This window comes from Limulus polyphemus, unplaced genomic scaffold, assembly GCF_000517525.1.
Source record: "Limulus polyphemus unplaced genomic scaffold, Limulus_polyphemus-2.1.2 Scaffold2480, whole genome shotgun sequence".
Classification (NCBI taxonomy): domain Eukaryota; kingdom Metazoa; phylum Arthropoda; class Merostomata; order Xiphosura; family Limulidae; genus Limulus; species Limulus polyphemus.
Genome location: NW_013668090.1, coordinates 100,408 through 124,284, shown reverse-complemented (window position 1 = coordinate 124,284; position 23,877 = coordinate 100,408). Strand labels below are relative to the sequence as shown.

The following is a 23,877-nucleotide window of genomic DNA, read 5'->3' as shown; positions in this document are numbered from 1 at the left end:
CATGGCATCATCCCTGTGTTGAAGTTTCCAGCATTGATCTCTCTTGTGCCCAGGTTTGTTACGGTGCCAGAAAAGTCCTTCAAATTTCTCTGAAAGCTGACCTGTTCTGACCTTGAATTCTGATGACTGTACCAACATTGGTACCTCTGTGCTAGACTTAACATATGATTCGAATTCCAGAGCTCTGGCCATTGCATCTTGCATAGTAGAGGGGTTTGCTTGCTTTACTTGTATCATCAGTTGTGGACTGTCCAAGGCATCTACAAACTGATCCCTCAGCAACAACTTGAGGACATCGGGTGGCACAGTTGGGTAGGCCTTGTGTGCCATACTTTCCAAATCCTGTGCCAGCTTTTGCAGGCTCTCCCCTTTAGCATGGACTCTCGTCCTAAACCTAGCCCTGTAAACTTCAGAATGATTTTGAGTTCCATACCTGAGCTCCAGAGCAGCTACCAGTGCTCTGTAGTTGTGCCTGTCGTCTGCTGACAACTGTCCAAGTATTTCCAGTGGTTGTCCCTTCAAGCTCGTTGCCAGATATACTGCTTTCTGCTCCTCTGTACATCCGTTCATCTCTGCCAGGAGCTCAAATTGTGCTATATGCTTCCCATCGAATTCCTGTGGCTTCCTTCATACTAGATTACCCCTATTGCTGACATTCATATCTGGGATGTGACTTCTAGCAGGACTGAAAATGTCTGCATTAGGGTTTAGCTATGGGGTCTGGAAGGGGCTTGCCATTGTCTGGGGCTGACTAAGTCGATGGTTAATGTATCCTCCTTGTGTAAAAGACAATAAATCATCCTTTAATGTATTTAATTCGCTTTGAAATTTACTAATATTTTCCATTTGTGTACTCTGGCTTTCTCTTAATTGTTGGAGACATTCTTCTTGTTTATTTTCTTTCTCCTCCATCCACTGCTGTAGTCTCTCTTGTTCATTTTCTTTCTCCTCCAACCACTGTTGTAGTCTTTCTTCTTGTTTATTTTCTCCTTCTTCTTGTTTCTTTTCTTTCTCCTCCAACCACTGCTGTAGTCTCTTTTCTTGTTTATTTTCTTTTTCCTCCAACAAATGCTGTAATCTCTCTTCTTGTTTCTTTTCTTGTTCTTCATGTTTCTTTCCTTTTTCCTTCAACCACTGCTGTTGTCTCTTTTCTTGTTTATTTTCTTTCTCCTCCAACCACTGCTGTAGCCTCTCTTCTTGTTTCTTTTCTCGTTCTTCTTGTTTCTTTTCTTTTTCCTCCAACAACTGCTGTAATCTCTCTTGGTTATTTTGTTGTTCGAGCTGCTACTGTTGCAGGTTTTCTTGCCACTGCTGTTGCCTCTCTAATTGTTTCTTGTCTTTTTCCTCCATCAACTGCTGTAATCTCTCTTCTTGTTTCTTTTCTTTTTCCTCCAACAACTGCTGTAATATTTCTTCTTGTTTCTTTTCTCGTTCTTCTTGTTTATTTTCTTGTTCTTCTTGTTTCTTTGCTGTTCTTGTATTGCTGCCATCAAATCTGCTAAGCTGTAGTTTGATTTGCCACCTTCCGTAGAAATTATTTCCGAAAAACTTCAGTGATACAAGTCCTTTCTTAAATAAAACTAGTTTATTCTTTCTCAATACAACTTTGCAACACACTTAATTTCCAGTCACTTTAACTTAAGCACACGCTATAATTCATAACAATTCACGCCATTTACTTATGGTCACTACCGCGCTTGACACAATTGTCCGTCTCTATCTCTGCCTGTCTGCAATTCAATTAATTATCTTGCTTTATTTGCCTGCTTATTTACTAAAATAGAGGGCATCTAGCAAATACTGGATTATTCGTGATGTTCCCCGATCTTAGAAACTCATCACGTGTTACCAGCTTCACGTGACTTCCACTGTCGTAACAATATTGAGATGGTCTTGGACCCACCCCTACTCCCTCTAGCTATGTCCCTGTATTCAAGTTCACAAAAATTTTAACTTTGTATCTTGATCTCTATCTTTAAACACTGCTGTTGATCCAATCAGAACTAACATGACAGCAAAAGACTGCTATGCATAAATATAGTGTTGTTTAATTTTTGTTTTATGACTAGAGTAATATTTTTTAAATTTCACACATTAGTCCTATTAAATACAAAAATTATTAACTCCTTCAATACTTTGTATCAATAGCACAAGAAATAAATAATTCTAAATGGCTAACTACTAAAGAAAATTAACAAATACATATTTCTTGAAGTATGCTGCCTACTTCATAAAAACTACCATTAAGGGGTCCAAGTAATAGAACACACATAAATAATGGAATAGGATCCATAAACTGTTTGCAAACTTATGTACAAAGATGTGAAAAAATGAGATACTCTTTATGCTAAATGCTATGTTTTAAGTTATTCAATCAAAAACTTCTAGTTATATTGATGGAAAGGGTATTTATATAACATCAAATAAATGTTCACTACTTTTCTTCAGAACATAAAACTTCTGAAAATTCCTATGCACAACTATCTAAGCTTGTAAAAACATGTTTTTAGTAGTGTAACTAACTTTATTTTAAGTTAAGATTTGGCTGTAACTCATGGTGCAAGATCTTATTTCGTTTTATATTTTAACTTTGGGTTTGTTTTCATTTTAGATTTTATAGTTTTTATTTATGTTTAAGAGAAGATGGGATACAATGGACTTATGAGAGAGAGCTCATTAAGGTTTCATTTCCCTTCTCTCTCTCTTGACAGTTTAATGCACTTGCCTTGGTTTTGTTGTCGTGTATTTGTGATTAATAAAGAGAGTTGTGGTTTTGACTCTTTCTTCACAATGAACTCAGAGTTCAGACAGAGAGGTAAAGAAACACACACATACACCATAACTTGGTTATCCTTCAAACCTTCAGTTAGGGGGCTATATCTAACTACTCTGCTGGAAATCTGTGTAACAAGACATACTTGTAGTATGTTTTATCTGTTTTTAACAGTTAAAAAGTGCTTTTACTGGCATTTACTAATGGTGCAACCCTTTAGATCAGTTGGTTTAGCACTCATCTTGTATATTGAATCCAAGCTAAAGAAATGTTAAAAGAAAAATGTTAGCACATAAGACTGTTGCCAAACATGGGGCCCATCACCTTACCCTGACATGAGGCTCAAGGATGAACCGTGTTTGTGAGAGGGGAAGAATGTGACAGTCTGTGCTGTGAAAAAGTGAAGTGCTTTTACTTGCAACTGCTAGTAAGTTAAACCTGTAGCTCAGCTGGTAGAGCTTTTGAGAGGTTGTGTGTTTGAATCTGAGCCAAAGAAATATTAAAAATTTACCATAGAAAAGCTACAAACTGAGTTAAAGAGTTAACCTTCTAGCAATTGCTAAGAAAAGAACTTATTAACTACTCAAACTACCACATGACAATACTTTATGTATCAGTTACCTACTTAGCAAGTATCTTTCTTACCCTGGAATTTGTAGAATTAAGGACAGAAAGCAGAAGGCCAAGCTTGAACCTGTAAAATGTGCCAGGAGGGGAGACTTTGTCTATAGAAAAAAATAGCATAAGATTTATCCTTTTCTATCAAATCTATTGTAAATAAACAAAGGAAAGGATAACAAGGTGGCTTTAATATATGTCTTTCATTTGAAACTATAATTGTAAAATTACACAAGAACCAAATATTTCTAGAAACATCTCATTATTCCACTTACAAGAATGTAAGAGGACAGATTAGCACACACACACACACATTATTAGTAAAAGATATGACCTAAAATTTCCAAAACAGAATAAATCAAAACAATTAAAAAATCAAACTTGGAAAATGATGTTGATGTCTCTTACATAATGACTGAAAACAAAATCCAGACCATGTAGAACTTACATGAAGAATTAAAATGAACACAATAAAGATTAATAATATGTTTTAATGAAACAAAGTCCAATGTGTATTTGAGGTTTACTGACACACAAAAGTAGCATTTACAAAAACATTAAATAACATAAACATTTTGGCATAATTACAATGCAAGCTGGTGGTAAAATGGATATGCTAAACTGCATTTAAACCAATAGATTTCAGTATTTTACCAAAGTTAAACAATTAAGGTAAAGATATTTTCAATGGAATTATAACTCCATCTAGATTTACTACTTAGTTTGTGTTTTTAATATCATGGTGCATTGTGTGGTACAAAATGATACCATAAGTTTTCTACTCCCTTAGTTAATACATAAGATTTTCAAAATTGCTGTATTTTCTTTCTTTTCAGTTTGAACACAAAAAAGTTGCTAAAGTAAAAAAATCTAACTTTTACTGATTGTAGATTTGCCTGAGACCTGTATTCAACTAACCACACTTTCTTGTGGGAAAGATAGTTTGTGATGTACCAAAATAGAAGGCTGTCTTTTATGTTTGTGAATTGGGTACTGGCCTGGAGCTCCACTGCCTTTGCACTTCGGTCATAATGGACAAAGATAACAAGGTTGAGAAATAACATATACAACCTAGCTTTGTATAATGTTATTGTGTTTTGTGCTAAAACCAAGTTCTTGTTTCTTAAGTGGATTTTTCTGTAACCTAACTTTTTGCCAAGATTGAGATATTTGTTGTTTTTTTATTCTGGTTCTTTAGCTATGATTTAGTTTTTACTGAACTTTAGTTTAAGTTTTAGCAACTATTGTATCTTTCTGTCACTTTCTTTTATTTTCATTTTATTTAACTTCAGATTTATTTCTATTTTGTAAATTTGTCATTTTAGTTTTTCTTATGGGGGGGCATGCACTGGACTGGTGATAGAGAACTCACAAAGGTTTCACTTTCTCTCTCTCTCTCATCAAACCAACACACTCACTTCAGACACACTTGTCCTTGTCTTGTATTAGAAAAGTTTTGTCTGTTAATAAAGATAGTTGCGGTGACTCTTCTGCATTTCATCCCTTTCTTCATGATGAATTCTGTTTGGAAAGATATACAGATACACTGACCATAACTTGGTATCCTTCAAAGTTAGCAGGCTCTAACTGACTACTCTGCATGAAATAAATGTACCAGGGAAAATCACAATTGTAAAAAAGCTGTCCCCTAGTGCCCCAGCTAGCCAGAAGCATGAGGGTTTATAATGTTAAAATGTATGGTTTGAGTCCTGCTTTGGGTACAGTATAGATACCTCATTTTACAGCTTTGTGATTAACAACAAACAGTTCATAATATTAAAATTCTAACTGATGTTTAATCTATGTCATACAAAAGATATCCAACAATAAAATGTCACATATTTCTTCCGGTATTCCTACCTGCAAATACATAGGCTAGGCTAAGCCCAAAACTCCATGGTGAGCATAATCTATCTGTCAAAAGAAAATGAATTTTGTTGTAAAGTATAACTAAAAAAATGTTGCTCTTATAAGTCTCAACTAATTCATGTTAAAAGTTACTCAGTACACATATGCTTTGTCAGTTATAAATAAGTAGCACTAATGATTTTGAAAAACATCAAACCAACAAAACAAAATCATGAATAAGCAACTGAACAGTGTGGTATTCCTGGTTTAGAGGAATAGGAGCACACAAGTAAACTTGCATCATGTAATGAGAGGTTCATATTTTGGTTGGATAGATAGTTAGTATGAGAACAAGTGAAGAAACAAACAAGTTTGACAAACACAGCTAAGTGCTATTTATGTTCCACAATTTGTGAACATGTCTTCAGATTGAAAAGGTGAAATTAAAATACGATAAAACTAAAATAAACTTGAAAGTAAAACTGAAATTACATTACAACAGCACATAGTTGACATATACAATAACTGACCTACAACAATTACAGTAATTTACAGTAGGTCCTGGCCTTTTCATGTCAGAGTCTAATCTCTCTGAAAGCACAACATCTGACCAATCAAAAATAGGATTAAAAGAATCCAGAAATGTTCCTCTCTTGTTGTGACAGTTATAGAGCAGTCCTACATACACAACATAATGTAATACACTATACAACTGTCCTATGAAACAGTAGATAATTTTCATGACCAAATCCTAGCTAGCTGTTACAAAAATTGACACCTAGGGTTGAAATAGCATGTGACTTCAACCAGATTTAGTGTATTCTAGTATAGAATTTTTCAAAATTTGTCACTTTATCCAGGTGTATGTGCAGTTTTCAATAAAGCTAAGTTAGGGACTCCATAGAGTACACCCATTGGAGATTGCATCTTATCTCGAACAGGGTGTACTCTTCACCCAGAATGTAAAGTGGGAGAGGCAAAGATGCCCCAAATGTCACAGGGATAAGAAAATGACCCATCTGAGAACTTGCACACAAGCGATCAGCAAGCCAATAAGTGTAGTGTTGTTAGGGTGCAATCAGAGCATATGTAGTGTGTCCACTTCAAATCAACTGGACAGACAACGACTGCAGGAGGGGGGCACATTAGCTGTTTGAGGGGTGACCTGTACTACACTGAAAGCATCACCACCTCCCTACTTCTCACTGTTCTGTGCTAATCCCAATAAAGGAGGAACTCTCCAAGGTTCACCATTCCAGTGGTAACTGCTCGGATCTCCATCAGATGCCTACCAGAAAGGTCTTTTACTGGAGACAGTGCAATGGGTGATCATGAAACCCTAAAAAAGGGAGCATTCACTTCCATGGTGCTGGCTTTTTCCATGATATTCCATGGAATGGTATGGTCTGGATCAGGCAATTGAGTAATCTTGTATATCACAAGGATACCTGTAGTGGTCCTGCAGAAGACCCCATCTCGACATTGAGAACTGGTAGAGCCAGGGCAGGTGGTCTTAGTGCTTTCCATTCCCCTGGCCCAATGCAGATTTTGGGAAATAAGCATACCCTGGATCAGGTCCCTTGATGAAGAGCCTCCTGCAGAAGAAGGGAGGTGTGAAAGAAGAATATCTTCTGAGAATGGGCAAGTAGAAGCCAATCACACAAGCAGAAATAGAAACACAGCCTCAGTCTGTGAAGGCAATCAAGTGAAAGCCACATGACTCGATCAAAGACATAAGGAGCCAACACCATGTTGAAGTGGAAGACTCGATTCCAAAGGAATAAACAGAAAAAACATCTGGAGGATGGGGTAATTAGGATATATAGAAAGGTGTCTGACTTGGTAACCATGGTCACCCATACAACTGCGGTGAAAAAAGACCAGTGAAGAGGAAGGAAAATCTCCATCTGGAATCATGGAATGATCAAAAACCAGTTGAGAGACAATATGGTGATAACTAGACACCAGTCCCAGGTCAACTTGGGGAGCACCAAGATGTGACAGCAAAAAACCCCAGGAGGGGTGTATACCCTCTAAATGGTGTGCTTAGTCATAAAATCCATAACCAAATCCACAAGAACAATAAGGATAAATGGGGTTAATGGGAAGAGAAACAGAGATGAGGAGAAAGAGTGAGAGAAGTAAAGAGACAGCATTGGTGTAAACATGAAAAACCCCTCTATCATTAGAAAAATGAGAGAAAGAGCAGGTGAAATAAGACAAATGGGTACTCACAAGGCCTGACCCAACAGGACAGTCATAGACTAGGTAAGCAGTTAACCAGATGTTGGGTAGCAGGAGGATGGGAAGAAAAGGAAGGCCTAAAAGCAGGAATGGCAAGGGTAGGGGTAGACTGATGCTGCTGAGGAACAGATATCAAAGGGTGAGATTGAGATGGATGAGAAACCAGGAAAGAGAATGAGAACTGATGACAGGTTACTTCAGCTTGGTCACCAGAGAAACCTGAACATTAGCAAAGACTTCTAGGTGAAGAAAGGGAGTCCAAAGAAGTATGTGGAGATAGGAAGGAAGACAGGGACACATTAATGAGAGAAGCATCCAAGTCCAACAAGTCCCAACAGTAGAGGAATCAAGTAAGTAGTTACACAGCAGAAGAATTGGTATGGGCTGAGATGGGAAAAGAGAAAGAAACAAACCTCTCCAAAAAATCCCTCTGGAACATAAAGAAGTGTCTCAGACAAAAGGTGGAGGAAGGAGAGGGAATGTAGGATGGTGGTGAAAAAAAGAAAAGAGACACAAAACAGGGAACAACAGAATGAAATAAGAGGACAAGAAAGCCACTTTTAAATCTGGAAAAAATTAAGATATTCCATAGGGTGGGAATCTAGAAAAGAAAAGGAATGGCTGGTAGTCAGAACAAGGGGATGAGGCATGCGAGTATGAATGTAGAGTTGTTGAAGAAAGGAATCAGCATAAACCCTAATATTAGGTGAAGGAGGAAAGATCAAATAATCCCAAGAACTGATTCCATGGAGTAAAGTATGGGAAGAATCAGAAGACAGGCTAAAGGAAAATACTTGAGAAATCACATCTATACAAATTGGAAAGTTGAGAATTTTCCCCGACCAGTAAGGCGGTATCCTTAGTAAACCCAGGTGGGGGGGGGGGGGCAGTCAGTTAAATTCATTGTCCTCCTGGTCATTTACAAACAGAAGAAAGAGGACATCAGCCTAAGGGATGGGGAAGGAAGCCCAATATGCATGAGGGAACCCACAATGCACCATACAATGGCTGTTGCTTCTCCGATAGTGAACAATCCTCCAGAAGCCAGTGTAGAAACAGGTCCTGTGTTTGTAGCTCATTTATTCTTGAAGGACAAAATTAGAAGCCATCATCACTTAAGAATGCATTATATTAAACAATGCTTTTGAAACAAAAGAAAAAACAGAACAAAAATGTAAGTTTCATTGACATTCACATATCTCAGTAAATTGAACATAGACATGAAAAATTAACACATCTATTCAAGATAATGCAGAGGAAAAGAATAAAGTTATTTCAAGCACTTAAGAGGAGCTACTGCACATGGAGGTTATGTTACACTCCTATTGCACCAGCACAGTTCATGTTATACACACAAATTTTAGGTAGGAGTTAGCTTAAAGCTAGTGGCATGCAAATCTCATAGACAGACATGCAAGGAACATAGCTATTCTGTATGAAGAGGTGAGGTATCATTTCGGAATCTCCTGTTATTCTTCAGACCTACTTTGTCACTCTAACAGAAGCCAATTTAACCTAAAAATACCACAGAAGTGTGAAATATATGGTACTTGCATACTACAACAGTAGTTTATGAGATACATGTATGGTTGGTCTAAAAATATAGAAGGTCAAACTTAAAACCCAAAATAACTTAATTTTATTGAAATTTTAACATAACTATGTAACAGATTATGGTATTCCAAAGTTAAGGATGGACTATATAAGCACACAGTTACCCGAATATTACAACAAGAGGTTCGTGAATGTGATCTTTTGAAGAACATATAGATTGATTTGTTACAGATGCAAAAATAGAGAAACGACTAAGTCAAAACAAAACTAAAAATTAACATTTTATTTACAAAAAAATGGGTGGATTAAAGAAATACTGACTGGTCATCCAGTGGAAGAAGTCAGTATTGTTAATTGTTGAATAAGATAAAATAATGAAATGAACTTGGAAAATTGTATTTAACAAAATAAAAATGAACTTTATTTCATAAAGGTTTGGCTGGTGAAGGATATTACAAACATGATCAGTAAGTTAACTAGCATAAAATACACAAATCAATGGAATTTATACAGCAAGTTAGTCTTGACTCTTTCAAGTAAAAGTGAATCTGAAAAATGCCAAACTGTTTTCTTGATCCTGTAACTGATCAATTATAGGTATATTGCTCCTTGTGACAGCCATAAAGTATTCTTATACACTATACATAAAATAACTGTCCCATGAGACAGTAGATAGCCCATTACCTGAATCATGCTACAGAAAGTAACACCAAGGGTTGAATTAACTTACAACCTCAACCAAATTGTCAGTGTTCTGAACTAGAACTCTAAAACATTTGTAGATATGAAAGACTAGGAGATGGTATCTACATACACCATGGTTTATACACTGCTCAAAAGTCAATGAAAAAATATAGAAAATGAACTGCGTGTTTCTTATTAACTTTTTTTTGCTTATTTAAAATTGATTCCTTATAACTGGTTACAAGCTTAATTTCACCTTTATTAAATAAAAAAGTTCTAAAACCTGAAATAAGTTTCAAATAACATTTCATAATAATGCCTATTTGGTTTGAACTTGCATATTTTTATGGCTAACAGAGATATCCATTTTTTTAATAATTCCTAAACAGTTTCGGAGAAACTCTCAAGTTCATAATTAATTTTCACACATTCAATCAGACCAATTTTTTTCAAGAAATTAAAAAACAGTCATAAGTAATGTAGCTTAATGACACAGTGTAATGCTCATCAAATGACTAGATTGCAAAATAGATGCAATAACACTTACTGTCTAACACTAAAATGAAACACTCATTGACTTCTTTTACTCATATTTATAACGTATCCTTATTTCTAGATATTTCACAAAGTTTCTTGATTCTTAACACCCACAAACATTCTAAGTAATGCATCGTTATCACTAAAGAACTAAATTATAACCCTGAAAATATAGCTTACAACAATATGCTATGGCATATGGTATGAATTTTCCAAGTTTCAATTAAAGAGGAATGAATACACATAATCCACAGATAAATTTGTAGGTAGCCTATATCCCCAGTTTATTTAAACATACACACAATAAGTTATGTATGTCATCGAAAAATCTTTCAAAGTTGAATAACTGTAAGAATGAAAATCAAATTAGATGTCCAGACTTAAAAAAAAAAATGTCCAGCCAAAACAGTCAATTTTGGTTATAATTCAATAAAGATTCGAAGTTTAGTGGTTTAATATGTAGTAACTACAAGTCTAAACTTTTTGATTCACAAAAGTATTTCAATATTCAAAGATTATTTTATAATAAAATGGTGTTAACTAAACAGTAAACTGTTAAAAACATGCATAATTAATTATAATTTTGTTTTTTTTTACAATTTTCATCATAATTAAGTATTTTCAATTAGTAATTGCTATAAGGCAATGTCAAGCTTAGAATTCAAAAAAGTTATAGTATTTTAAAGACTGACCATTATAAAGTTCCATAAGTGGTGGGGGCAAATTGTGAATTGATGATGGTACATTATATGGTACATTCTACAAAATATTAAAATCACATATATAAACGTAAAAATGTATATATAATTATGAGAAAACAATAAAATGTGTGCAGTGATTTTAACCAAGAACACACATGCAAATACAACATATTCACATACTTATAAATATTTAATCCAATATTTAAAATATAAGCAGCCTAACAAAGTAATAACATTTATGTTGAAATAATGTGTCAGTGAATTACTTTCAAAGTAATCTTTAAGAAATAGCTATTGTGATTAATTCAGTTACAATACTTATAAACGAAAATCTATAAAGACAATTTAAAATTATTGTTTGCCATCCACTCTTAACTGAAACTCATACCTCAATAAGCTCCATATTGTTTGCCTGTAAGTAAATATTCAAAACTTTTGAATAACATATTAATAGTTTTTAAATATATATCTATAAATTAATATGAAAAGCATTAACATACCTCTTGGGTTTCATGATTATATCTTGGCAGTATTTGCCAGTAACACACTGTTTGTTGCATGACTGAACATAATATACATTTCAAAAAATGAGTTAGTTTGTGCAACAATTATCATATGACAAGTAAAGTCAGTATAAACAAACATAACCAACATCTTTTCCAAACTAACTTAATATAAACAAAATCATAACTACTTGATTTGTTTTAGTAGAAACAGACACATTTTAAAATAATAATTTTGTTAGAGAAAGTCAATTGTTAGTAAATGTTCAATTTAATATTTTCACATTGAATGCAAAAACTGTATACATATATATACCCACATCCTAGATTCTTTGTTGAGGTTAAGCAACCTTTTCCAAATGATTTTGAATATTGTTAGTTTTTAAGCCTACAGATAAGTAGTTCATATATTTTTTAAAACCAAAAAATAAAAAAAACTTTGCTTTTTATCTGGTTTTTATAGCTATTTACACATGTAATAAAATAGTTCTATGAGAAGAGTTTAATCAAAATATAACTTCTTACTCCAAGTACACCGTTAATTGGCTAAATTACTAAAATCCTTGTCTTTTCTGACTATTTTTACTAGAAAAATTAAGATAAGAATTTAATAATGATTAATTATTTTAATACTATTTTCAATCCATCTAGAAAGAAGTTCAATATGATGATGGGCAATAGCTGCTGTATATACCTACAGTATATTATAGATTAATCTAGTACTTTTGGTGCTTGTGCATACTTTATATTATTGTTTTCTTTATTAGGAAAATATGTGTTCTCAAGTATATCTATTATGATTTTATAATAAGGTTAATGCTTTAGAATAATATCTTTTTAAGGTATTAAAATATTCTATTTTAACACACTGCAAGTTAATATTTTTGGAAAGCATCCGAAGAATGCCCATGTAATGTTACCACTCTTGTAAGAGAAACTCTCTTCTGTGGATGACTGCACTACTTCTGTCCCAGGTATACTCTTCACCCATTGTGGTAGTAAGAGTCACATAATTGGGCAGAATGTATAAATGTTGGTTAATTCGGCTCAACACCCAACACAAACCCCAGGGAATTGACATCCAGGAGATTGCAGGATGGAGGGTTACCAACCAAATATAGTAATGGAGGGGGGAAATAAACAGATGTGCTCCACAGTGTAGAATGGTTAGGGTGTGTCAGATTGTACTCGGTGGATCAACTCCAGTCTAAAACCAGGCGGCATTGGATATTTATCATCTGGTCTGCAGTAGGAGGAGAGTCTTTACCATCTTCACCTCCATCTGACTAGACAGGGCCAATGTGCACAAATCCTCAACCATCACCCCACTTGAGAACCTGACATCTGAACGATAGTAGGAAGGGAAGTGTCTATGTGGTGGTTCACTCAAATCTAAAACAAATCAGATTTCTGTTTCCCGGTCTAGCTCTATATGCTACCAGAACTTACAAGTCTCAAACTGCAAGTGGTATGCCAGGTGTACCCCAACCAGCCAGAATACCTGTCAGTCAGTCCAGCTCCTAGCAATACCAAACTCCCAAGCCTCAGATTGATGGAAGAGGTACACTAGGGGTACCCCGACAAACTAGTACATCATGTCCATGGTAGGACGAGGGCTCCCAACCAACACATGCATGAGAACTTATGTTGGCTGATCCAGCTCTAATCCAAAACTTATTATCCAGGAACCAACATCCAGATGATGATAAGGTGAGGGGTCCCAACCAGAGAAATATTGTCACACAGACTCCACTCTTGACTCTGGGGATGCTCCAAAAATAGATCTGCGTAAGAGTGGTACCATTCTGAGATCACATAGATAGGTTGAGGATAAGCACACCTGAGACAAAAGTGCATCCCTACCCAGGGGATCCCAGTAGCAAAGGAGCAATGTTTGGATGGATAGGGCTGAGGATAAATGCACCAACGTGGGAAATATGAGGTTGTGTTTCCTCTGAAAACCCTGCTGGGTATCAGTCAATAACTTCAGCTGGGAGGTGCATGGTAGACAGGTATCTAAGGATACAGGTTAGGATCAGCTGGAATCTGGAAAAAATGGGTTTGGGAAAACCTAACTGGAGAATCATGATTGGTCCCCATACTTGCATCAAAGCCTAGAAAAGGAACATTTGCTTGGTGATAAGCCAAAGTAAAAAACCCAAAGATCTAGAGGGATGAGGCATGCTAGATCCTGCACATAACTGTGCCTGGAACTTGTCAGCATGGACCCTGATATCCAGAGGAGGGAGTGGGGGAACAAGGTATTCTCATGAAGGAGCAATATGTAAAAGGGAAGAAGGAGGTTCTTACCAGATGAAGGACACAGACGAAAGGATAACATACTTGTGCAATTACGTCCAAAAAGACTGAGGGAGGCCTGGCAGCTTCCACAAGTGACAGACGGGATTGCCTGGCATAAAATGGAGGAGGAAAAAGGCTCTCCAAATCTTCGTTATCAAAACTATGCAGATTCCTCTAGAAGAGAAGATCTTGTCCAGGTTTGGAAGAAGCTGGCTATATCATGCAGGGTTCAAGCTCCTGTTGAACTAAGCCCGAGACCTCCTCAGCCAAAAGTGTAGAACCTGAAGCCTGAGAAAGGACGGATGAAGTAGTAGTAGTCACAACAGTGGAATCTGTGCATAAAATTCAGAATTCATGGTTGAACTGTGATAATTCCACAAAAAATAAAGAAAAAACAGTTAAGTTTACTTTTACTCAAAACTATAAGTGAAATGCTTAATGACTTCAAAAATAAACTACTACTTCGAGAAACAAAGCAAAAAGGCAAGTTTGAATTTTTAAAAGATGAGCAAATTTATGTAATGTTCAAACATGACAGTGACTAAACGAGAAGTGAAGGTTAGGCAGAATCATATACAGGGAGTAACCTGCACCAGGAAAGTGTGTCACTCTCCTACTGGTGGAGGGTTGTCACATAATTATTCACATGCGAAGATGCAGTAGAACTACATTGAACATAAGGAAGGTAGGTGTTTCAAGGCTAGTGACATGCTAAATATTTGTGCATACAAAGAGCAGCACTGAACAAGAGAAGGTATTATGTGAGCAGACTTATAATACCCTATCAGAAACCTACATGTACAAGACAGCTTTCACGGTTGTTTGTCCAATGACAAAGTCAATCCAGAAGTTAACTAGATATTTCGATTAAAAATATATATATGAAACCTTGAACAACAGTTGAAGGTTAACATTTTTCAAATCAGAATCTTAACATGGGGCTTATTGGTATTGTAAGTTCTTATGGGCTTAATTTTGTTTGTTTGAAGTTAAACACAAAGCAACACAATGGGCTATCTGTGATCTGCCCACCATGGGTATCGAAACCCAGATTCTAGTGTTGTAAGTCTGCAGACATACTGCTGTGCCATTGGGGGCGGCTTAAGTTTGGGAAGTTTCTTTATCTATATGTTTAGAAAGTTCACTTACTTACAAGGTTATTATGTATTATGTACTGAAGAAATTTAAAAATAATACATGTTTGAAGCAATTTCTTGGTGGTATTTATGTTAATACACAAAAATTAGTTATATCTATCATACTTTTTTTTTTAAAAAAAAGAGACTAAACATTATGATTTCTTGTATCTGAGCCACAGCCAACTAACCTCCATTAAAACAAAAATACTGGATCCAATCTTCCTTGTAAAAGGAATGCCAATCACAGAGTACTTCCTGCCCAGCAGTATATTTTCTGTTAGTTCATCTATTTATTAACCATAAATACAATTATTTTATAAGTCAATGAAAACTAGAATTAAAATATTACTTCAGAAAACAATTAGCTTCAGTCATTTTATAAGACTGATTAAAATATAGATTTAACTCAAAACAAAATTTTTACACAGCAACTGAAAACACTGCATCCTTTAACTATAAGACGAAATCAAGCTAACAGTGTCATGGATTATAAAATTTAAACTGAGTATTTATTAGTAATCCAAAATAGCTTGTGGAAAATAACAGGGCACTAAGAAAAATATTTCAAAGATTTTGAATTGTATTCACGGTATCAGTTTCTACAAATTAACGTAACATATATAAAACCACATTTCACAGGTTTCATGCATCCAAACATGCTTATTTTAACTTATCAGATAATTAAGATATTTTTGGTAAGCTGTTTCCTGTCACTAGTTTTAAAATATATTGTGGTTCTGTAACTTAAATATTTTTTACATGTTTTCACTTAATACAGTGGGTGTTTTAAACAATGGCTTTAAGTTGCAATTAAAAGCTGACAGTGGCAATAGGATGTATAATATCTAGATCCCCAAGTGTATCAAAGAACTGAAAACAGTTTTAAGTAATGTGTGATTGATTATTAAAAACTTGAAGCAACTAAAAACTCATTAATACCAAAGAGTATTTGGCTAGTAGTAAAATAATTTCTCAAAATAAAAGTTTCTGGGAGGAAGGTCGGGCCATGCAATTGTTGCATACTATTGCCTTTATAATTTATATATGTGAAGATTTTAACCTGTGAAAACTAAATGTCAGTAGTTATGTCACATTTAACTATTAAATTATAACAAGAAACGAAAAATAGAAAACTGCAATTTTTATCTCTTTCGTGTTTGCCTGAGATACTTTGGAACATGACATTCTGATACTTTGTATATTTTTATTTACTCTTCACAACACAATGATTGTGTCATTTGTTTTTTAAGCAGTTTTTCATAATAGGCACTATCCTCAGCTTCAATATCATTGACCCAATGTAATTCCAAAGGATAAATAAAATGAAACACATTTATATACACGTACCTCTGCAATACACTGTAATAGACTGATGACAGACACTATAAGTACTTGTATAGAAGGCACTGCTTGGAATCATTTCTGCAATAACTTTATCTACAAACATAAAGACAAACAAAACCTATAAAGTAAATTTTGTTCAACTAATACTTACTGCATTAATAATAAAATGTTTCTTAAAAATACAAATTAAAAAATATATTTATGTGTTTCAGCACTGAATGCTAACAGATCTTCAGAATGAAGAACATTTATGAAATATATAATTTCGGTGCAGAGAGGATTGGTCCAAAACATACAAAGCAAAAGTGGTAAAGCTCTTAAACCTAGCTTTAACCTTCAGTTTTTACACTGTAAAAATGCCCTTTAAATGAGAAATCACAGCAGAAAGGTGCTCAGATAAATATCTTTTACAAGTCCAATTTTGCCATTAAAATGATAATTCTGAGTTAGATTTTAGTATTATAAGCAACAGATGATTGCTAAGACAACCATGCACACTATCAAAAGGAATGTTCCAAGTGAGAGGATAAATGTTATCACAGAGTCATCTTGCTAAATAAAGGCATAACTTAAAACATTTACAAATCTACAGGAGTATAGACATAAAAATGCTTGACAGACTGACTTCAAGTTTTATGATAGGCTAACTAGTGGACTGGTAGCCCACTTATGGAGAATCTTTTTTTATGTACATTTTTGGGAGTACACATTTTCTGATTTAAGTATCTATGCATATGCTCCAATTTGCGTCATCATGCAGTCAAGCTTTTATAACCCAGTATGAAAATATTTACTTCAAAAATTGTAAAAAGTTATTTCAGGCTGCCAAGGAGAGTGCATGGATTCTCTCACATTACACACTAGGAGGAAAAAGATTTCCAAAATACCCTCTACCTTATATAACAAAAGGTACATAAGATGATCAAATGTCTGATTTTTTTAATAGAAAAAATTGCATAAAGGAAATATGGGTCAAATACTGATGTGGTATGCAAATTTGACACATCTCACTCTGCTGTTGTATATTTCATATTTGAAAAAGATGTTATTCTTAAAAAACTAATTCAGAAAATAGTGAATATTGAACTCATTTGCTAAATTCAACCTCAGGTGTTATTTTCTTTAGCAGGTCTGATCATGAAAACTAGCTACTGTTTTGTGGCTGGGATAGTTGTGCTGTGTCTCTATTTACCTTGTGTCTATGAGACTGCTCTGCAGCTAGCACATAGAACAAGTATTTTTGGATTCATACAACCCAGTTTTCTGATTGGTCAGCTACAGTTTTGCTATTTTCAAGCACATTCATTTCTAATTCTGATGTATCATAACATAAATAAATCTGATCATGATTACACTTCACTAACTTAAAAAGGGAATTCACACTGTAACAGTTGTGTTCAAGCAATTTTCTAATATAAATAGTGTGTTGACCACTATCATACCCGTCATATCTCAACCAACCCGAAGAGCCCTGGTATTAGGCAAAATGCCCCTTTGGCGCAATGGTGTGGTTGACATATTATTATACATTTTTCATCACTTTCACTCAGAAGTTCATAACATCTTTAGAATATCACATTAGAAAACAATTTTTTAGCTTGAAGGTGTTATAGTGAAAAAAATATGATTCATGTAGTAAGAAAATGGTGAAATATAATCAGCATTTTCAAAACAGCACTTTGTAACTACAGAGTAGCACCACAGTCAAATTTCTGTTTCAACACTTTCTCTATTTGATAGTATCCAAACACATTTATAACTATAAAAAGTAGACATGGTGAAAGACTATTTATCCTTATTAGTTTATACAAAAAATGTAAGGAACTTGTGAAAAATTTGAAAGAAATAACTTGATGGAGTTTCATGGGAATTTTGAAATACAATTGGCATTTTGGTTTACTAAGAAAAAAAATGCATAAACCTGGTAATATGAAATGATTAATTAAACAAACATTACATAAGAGAAGGGACAAAAGGTGAAAGTAATTTAGTGCCATGAATGGTAGTACTGACAAACTTCAGTTTAAGAACAAGTGATTGAAAGAAATAATCTTCATTTTTTATGCAAAGCTAAAATGAAATTATGCTCTTTTAGTAAGTTTAATACATGTATTAGCCTCAACCTTTCACCAATTCTAATACTACCAACCATAAAGAATGTAATTCCATTACTTCATATAGTAAAGCCTTGTCCTACTTAAATCTCACCATACAGGTGTGTAGAAATGTACGTGTCACAACCTTTTACATAGAGCTACATTCAAAACTTAATTAAAATACTTTAATATCAATGTATACCAATAAACTTGCCAATAAAACATAGTTTATAATTCAAATTTTAATATTATATAAGTTTTGATTTGTTAATTTCAACAGGAAATATTTAAATATTTTTTCAAACAATGATTAACAGTTCATGTGATACCTCTTTACATCAAAATCCACATTTTCTTTTCTTTCTAATCACCTCTGTATGATGTTCTGAGTAACTCTTTTTTTGTAAAATGATGGACTCACCAACTTCTAAGTAACGCCATATGAATAACCTTGGCCCTGAGGTTTGCACATAGGTAAAAACTTTTCACTGAAACCTTTAGGGAACCTGGATATTTTACGAAAAAACTTTTACAGGGATTCCTCGAAAGCAGCCCCCAAATTTGGCACTGATTTACATCAGAGTACATAAATAAATTGACCTACTAATAACTGTTCATAACTTAGTTAAAGATATTAAGTTTGTGTTATAGCAGCAATGATCATTAAACTGAAAATGTGCAAAATAGTGGTTCAATCATTAAGTTTGCATTATAGTAGCTCTGTAAATGTGGGCCTATGGCCCACAGGTTCACTAGTATATAATATAGATATTGCTAAAGCAAAATAGAATGTTATCTCCCAAAGTCTAACCCCTTGTCCTCATCATGAGAGATGGCAACAGGCCGAAATAGGGGATTGCTGGGCTCAAGAGAAGTATGGTGTGGGTTTAACCCTCAAAACCACGAAGGTAACCATAAAGGACAACCTGGGTCACTCTGAAAAAAGTCTGGCTAATGGGCTCTAGAGAAGCTGCAACAGGCCTAGCAAGCCAGTGGTGAATTACATCTTGCTAAAAGAAACCAAAGAGACACAAACAAATGGATATAAATGGAAAATGACAAGGTGAGTACAAAAGACAATGTATGATGCAAGAAAGCAAAATCAAGCAATGCAACACTCAAGAAATATGGCTTGGGCAACTAAGGTGAAAAAATAGTTGAAATGATGAAGGTATGAAAAACAAAAATAATTGAGTTAGCAGATACAAGGCTCAAAAACAACATCACCAGGAAACTACACCAAAACTACATGCTCAGTTATTCTGGAGTAAATGTAGATGAAGAAGCTAAACATGGAGTTGGGTTCATAATTGACCCAGACACAGCCAAAAATAATACTAGAGAATGAACATATCTGTAGGAGAATAACCAAAACTAGAATACAATGGATTAATGAAAGAATAACTTACCATCAGATCTATGCATCATGTAATAACAGCACCAACAAAGAAAATGACTAATTCTTCGAAAGTCTGCATGATGAAATTTCTAAAGTAAAAGTAGAAGATATTCTTTATGAATTGGGTGATTTTACTGGAAAACTAGGAAAGAAGCTAACTCAAAGACTACTTGGGCTCCTTTGGAAATCAATGGGGAAGATGAAATAAAAATGGAAGCAGATTACTGTGACTATGTAGCCAGCATAACTTATTCATTACGAATATATTTTTCCAACATAGAAACTCACAAGTATACACTGGTATTAGTGGAATGATATGAATTTCAAAAGCACGATTGACTTAATACTGGCAAGAAGAATCTGCAGAAGAAGTATAACAGATTCAAGTGCAATACCAAATACAATAACAGACATATACCATAAAATGGTGTTACTATGAATAAACATCAAAACACCAACATTGAGAACAAAGCAGAAAATATACAGAGAATATGTTATTAAATTAAACTGACTGAAAGATGAAGACATCCAAAAAAGGAAGCCTAAATAAACAAAGATTACAGTAAACTTCTGAATGAAAGGTGAAAGTGGAATGGGTGTACTTTAAAACAACAATCCTAGGCTCCACAAAGGAAATGTGTGATACAGAGAAATGTAGAGGCAACAGCAACAAGAACTATGTAGAAGAACTATCCCCAGTGGAATAATAAAATAAAAGGGGTGGCCAAAGAGAAGAAGAAGTATAAAAATTGGACTAAGAGTAAAACTGCATCTCATCTCGACTAGGATATAATCTTTTCCCAGGAGGAAATAGACGGAAAGGTAAAAGAATTCCAAGTGTCACAAGGATGGAATGAATTTTATCATGACCAACTCAGCACTCATGTACAAGTGGTGGACAGGGATGACAAGCACTTCCCATTGCAGGAAGAGGGCACATTAGCTGTTTCATGGGTGACCTGCACTACACAGACAATGCCACCCCTACTTTCTACTGACTTGCACTGGACACAATCAGTCAGTAACACTTAAAGATCCACCACCCCAATGGCTAGGAATTACTAAGTGGTAAGGATCTTCCATGCTCCACTTGAAGAAGAGGGAGAGAATTCATATTAGAGAGACCCAGAGAAGTTCCTGGGTCCCCATCAGATGCCTGCCAGCAAAGACAGTGCAATGTGTGACTACAAAATCCTATTTTTAAAAGGCAGCAAACGAAAGCCAGAGAAGTAGGTAGTCACTTCCTTGGTGCTAGCTTTTTCCATAATAGTCCAGGGAATGGTATGATCTGGATCAGGCAATTGAGTAATTTTAATATCACAAAGATACCTCTAGTGGTCTTGCAGAACACCCTATCTCAACATGAGCACTGGTAGATCTAGGACAGATGGTTTTGCTTGCCTTCTGTTACCTCTGGTCTGATGCAGATTTTAGGATATAAGAATACCCTGGGAGGCACCACCAGGCACCTGACAGGATTCTATAAAAGAGAAAAGGATAATGAAAAATAAAATGTATGTACTCTTCTCAAAGACAGTATGTAGTTTCATTGAAGAACAGCAACTGGAAGGAGTCAAAATCCTGCAGGAAATGAAATAGCCAAATGATGAAAATGATTAGGTATGGATGTGTGCAGATTCATCCACATGCTAACCTGATGAATCCTGAGACAGTTGACAAATCTGATTAGCAGCCAAAGTCTTAGGAAGAAAGGATAGAGGTGTAAGTAATTACATTGAAAGAGGGTACAGGAAGCATCGATGGCATAGAGAACAAGTCTTCAGAGAAAGAAGGTATAATTAACATGAAGCCAATTCTTCAAATGGAACATGTGCAAGGGCATGTAATACCATATGAAAGTCCCAGTCAAGCTGAAAAGTAAGATGGGGGGGTTGAGAATCAGAACAAAGTGAAGAAGACAGAAGAAAAAAATTGACAGTAACAGGAAAGGTAAAATGTAGTTGATAAAGCTACCTTAGAACCAGAAATAGTGGAAACAGACAATCCATGGTCGAACAACCATGTGAAAAAGGCAAAAAAGTGGACCACAGTAGGATGGTTTGGAGGATGGCATAAGCTGCCAGAGCCAAAGTGTGAGGAACTGAAGACCCAAAAAGGGGAAGTCTGGTGTTGAGGTTGACAAAGGCATTCATGAGAGGTGTGCCCAACCAAGTTCAGAGCCCCTGGTACATGACAAGCCATGAGAATGAACCCAATGGGAAGAAGCCCAACATAACAGATCCAATGTATGAAAGCAGAGTCCTGGAATGGGTACTCTACTGATAAAATAACATAAGAAGCAACTGTGGAAACTTCAGAGTGAAAAATGACATACTGATTCATGAGAAAAGGGAGGAAATGGGAAAATGCCCAATGGACTATGAGAAGTTCAAGGACATTAACATGCAGTAGATGCTCCTCCAGAGCCTACATGCCCAAAGTCATGTAGTTGTTCAGACATGCCCTCAGCCCAACAGAGAGGCATCTGTGAAGAGATGGAGATGCAGTCAGGAATCGAAAAGAGAATGCCCACTGTAGTGTTAGCAGTTGAGCCACCAAGACAAATTCTCGAGAAGAGGAGAAGGGAGGTGCACAATTGAGGACAATAGATCCTGAAAAAGGTTCCACTGGTCCTGCAATTTCAACTGGAAAAGCCCCAAGTGTAATGACCTAAATAAATAAGCAGTTCAAGGAAAGCCGGTGTTCCCAAAAATAAAAGAACCTCAGGTGTTGGGTGTAAAAGAAAAGCACAAACCTTGGTAACAAGACATTCCATTGCTCATAATCAAAGTGTTGAAGGCTGAGCCTGATTGAGATGATAGTTGAAGAACCTGGCCAGATGTACTAAATATAGAGCAAGCATGAGAAAAGACTTGGAAAACTTGACAAGCTAGCCCAGCTGAGCAGCCTTCTGCAGAAGAATTCAGGTGTGAGAGAAGGAATCCTCTCAAGAAGAGGTGAAGAAGCCAAGCATCCATATAATAATGGAACCTCAGCCCCAATCCATGAACAAGGCAGACAAATGCCCCCATGACTCAAATTAAGACAAGGATTTAATGCCAAAAGGAAGAGTATGGAACTAGAAGATCCACTCCTTATGGATGAAACAAAGAAAATGTCTGGAAGGACAGGGTGATTTGAATGTGTAAAAAGGTGTCCAGAATGTTGACATTGGTCATCTAAAGCCTGGGTTAAAAAACTACTGAAGAAAAAAAGATATCTGAGACCACATCCTCGAGACACTGAAGGTAAAGGAGAAAAGAGTGAGGAGAAAAGGTGGGTGAGAACCTGAAGAACCCATCTGTTGGACCAAAATGGAGACCAAAGGCTGGCAAAGAGGAACAGACAGAGGTTGAAAAAGATGAGAAACTATAGTAAACAATGACAACTAATGCCTTCCCAACTCAGCCTGGGTCTCCATTGTGTAAATAACATTTCTAAAGACCTCAGGGCAAAGAAATGGAGCTGAACAAAGATCACAGAGATGAATGTGAGGGAGGTGTACATTAGTTAGGAGAGCATCCTGTCCCAACAAGTCCCAATAGCAGACTAACCAAGTAAGGAGAGAAAGAGAAAAAAAAGAAGTATGGGCCAATGTGGTGAAAAGACGAAACAAACCTCTCCAGAAAACCTCTCCTGACCATGATGAAGTGCCTCAGATATAAGACGAGGTGACAAGAGGTTATACAATAGGGTAGTAAGAAAGAGACAAACATGCAAAAATTTGGCAGTAGAAAGGGAACTAAAAGTTATGGGGTGCATCCACCAAACCAGGTAAAATATATTGAATCGAGGAACAGAAATGAAGACTGGCTGTAAGCCAGGACAGAAGAGTCAAGCTGATGAGGAGCACAAGGCATGTTAGTATGGGTGTGCAAGTGTTTGAGAAACAAGTATGCATGGACTCTAATGTCAAGTGAAGGAAGGAACACAAAGTTTCATACTGTAAAGCATGGGAGAAATCTAAAGACAAGAGCGAAAGAGAAAGAAAAGAGTGTATCTACGAAATATTGTCAAAGAAGAGATTAAAAGGGTAAGGATTTTCCTTCACAGATAAAGCTGTAACTAAAGCAAAGCCTGCTGGGGAAGTTTGTTTGTTTTGAACTTTCGAGGGCTATCTGCACTAGCCGGCCCTA

At 35.5% G+C, this 23,877-nt stretch overlaps 1 protein-coding gene across 8 annotated transcripts in view; it reads right to left on the bottom strand.

Moving 5' to 3' along the window:
* The window catches only part of LOC111087693 (MCM domain-containing protein 2-like), a 97,644-nt gene that overhangs the window by 37,142 nt on the left and 36,625 nt on the right, over positions 1-23,877 (bottom strand). For 7 of the 8 annotated variants that reach the window (XM_022395191.1, XM_022395194.1, XM_022395192.1 and 4 more), the window contains 4 exons: positions 16,250-16,339; positions 15,091-15,188; positions 11,348-11,371; positions 10,951-11,017 (listed from right to left, as the gene is read on the bottom strand). The exons of the other annotated variant lie outside the window; for it this stretch is intronic. In XM_022395191.1, the coding sequence (XP_022250899.1) occupies positions 10,951-11,017; positions 11,348-11,371; positions 15,091-15,188; positions 16,250-16,339 (279 nt within the window). The remainder of the gene's footprint in view (positions 1-10,950; positions 11,018-11,347; positions 11,372-15,090; positions 15,189-16,249; positions 16,340-23,877) is intronic. 8 annotated transcript variants of the gene reach the window in all.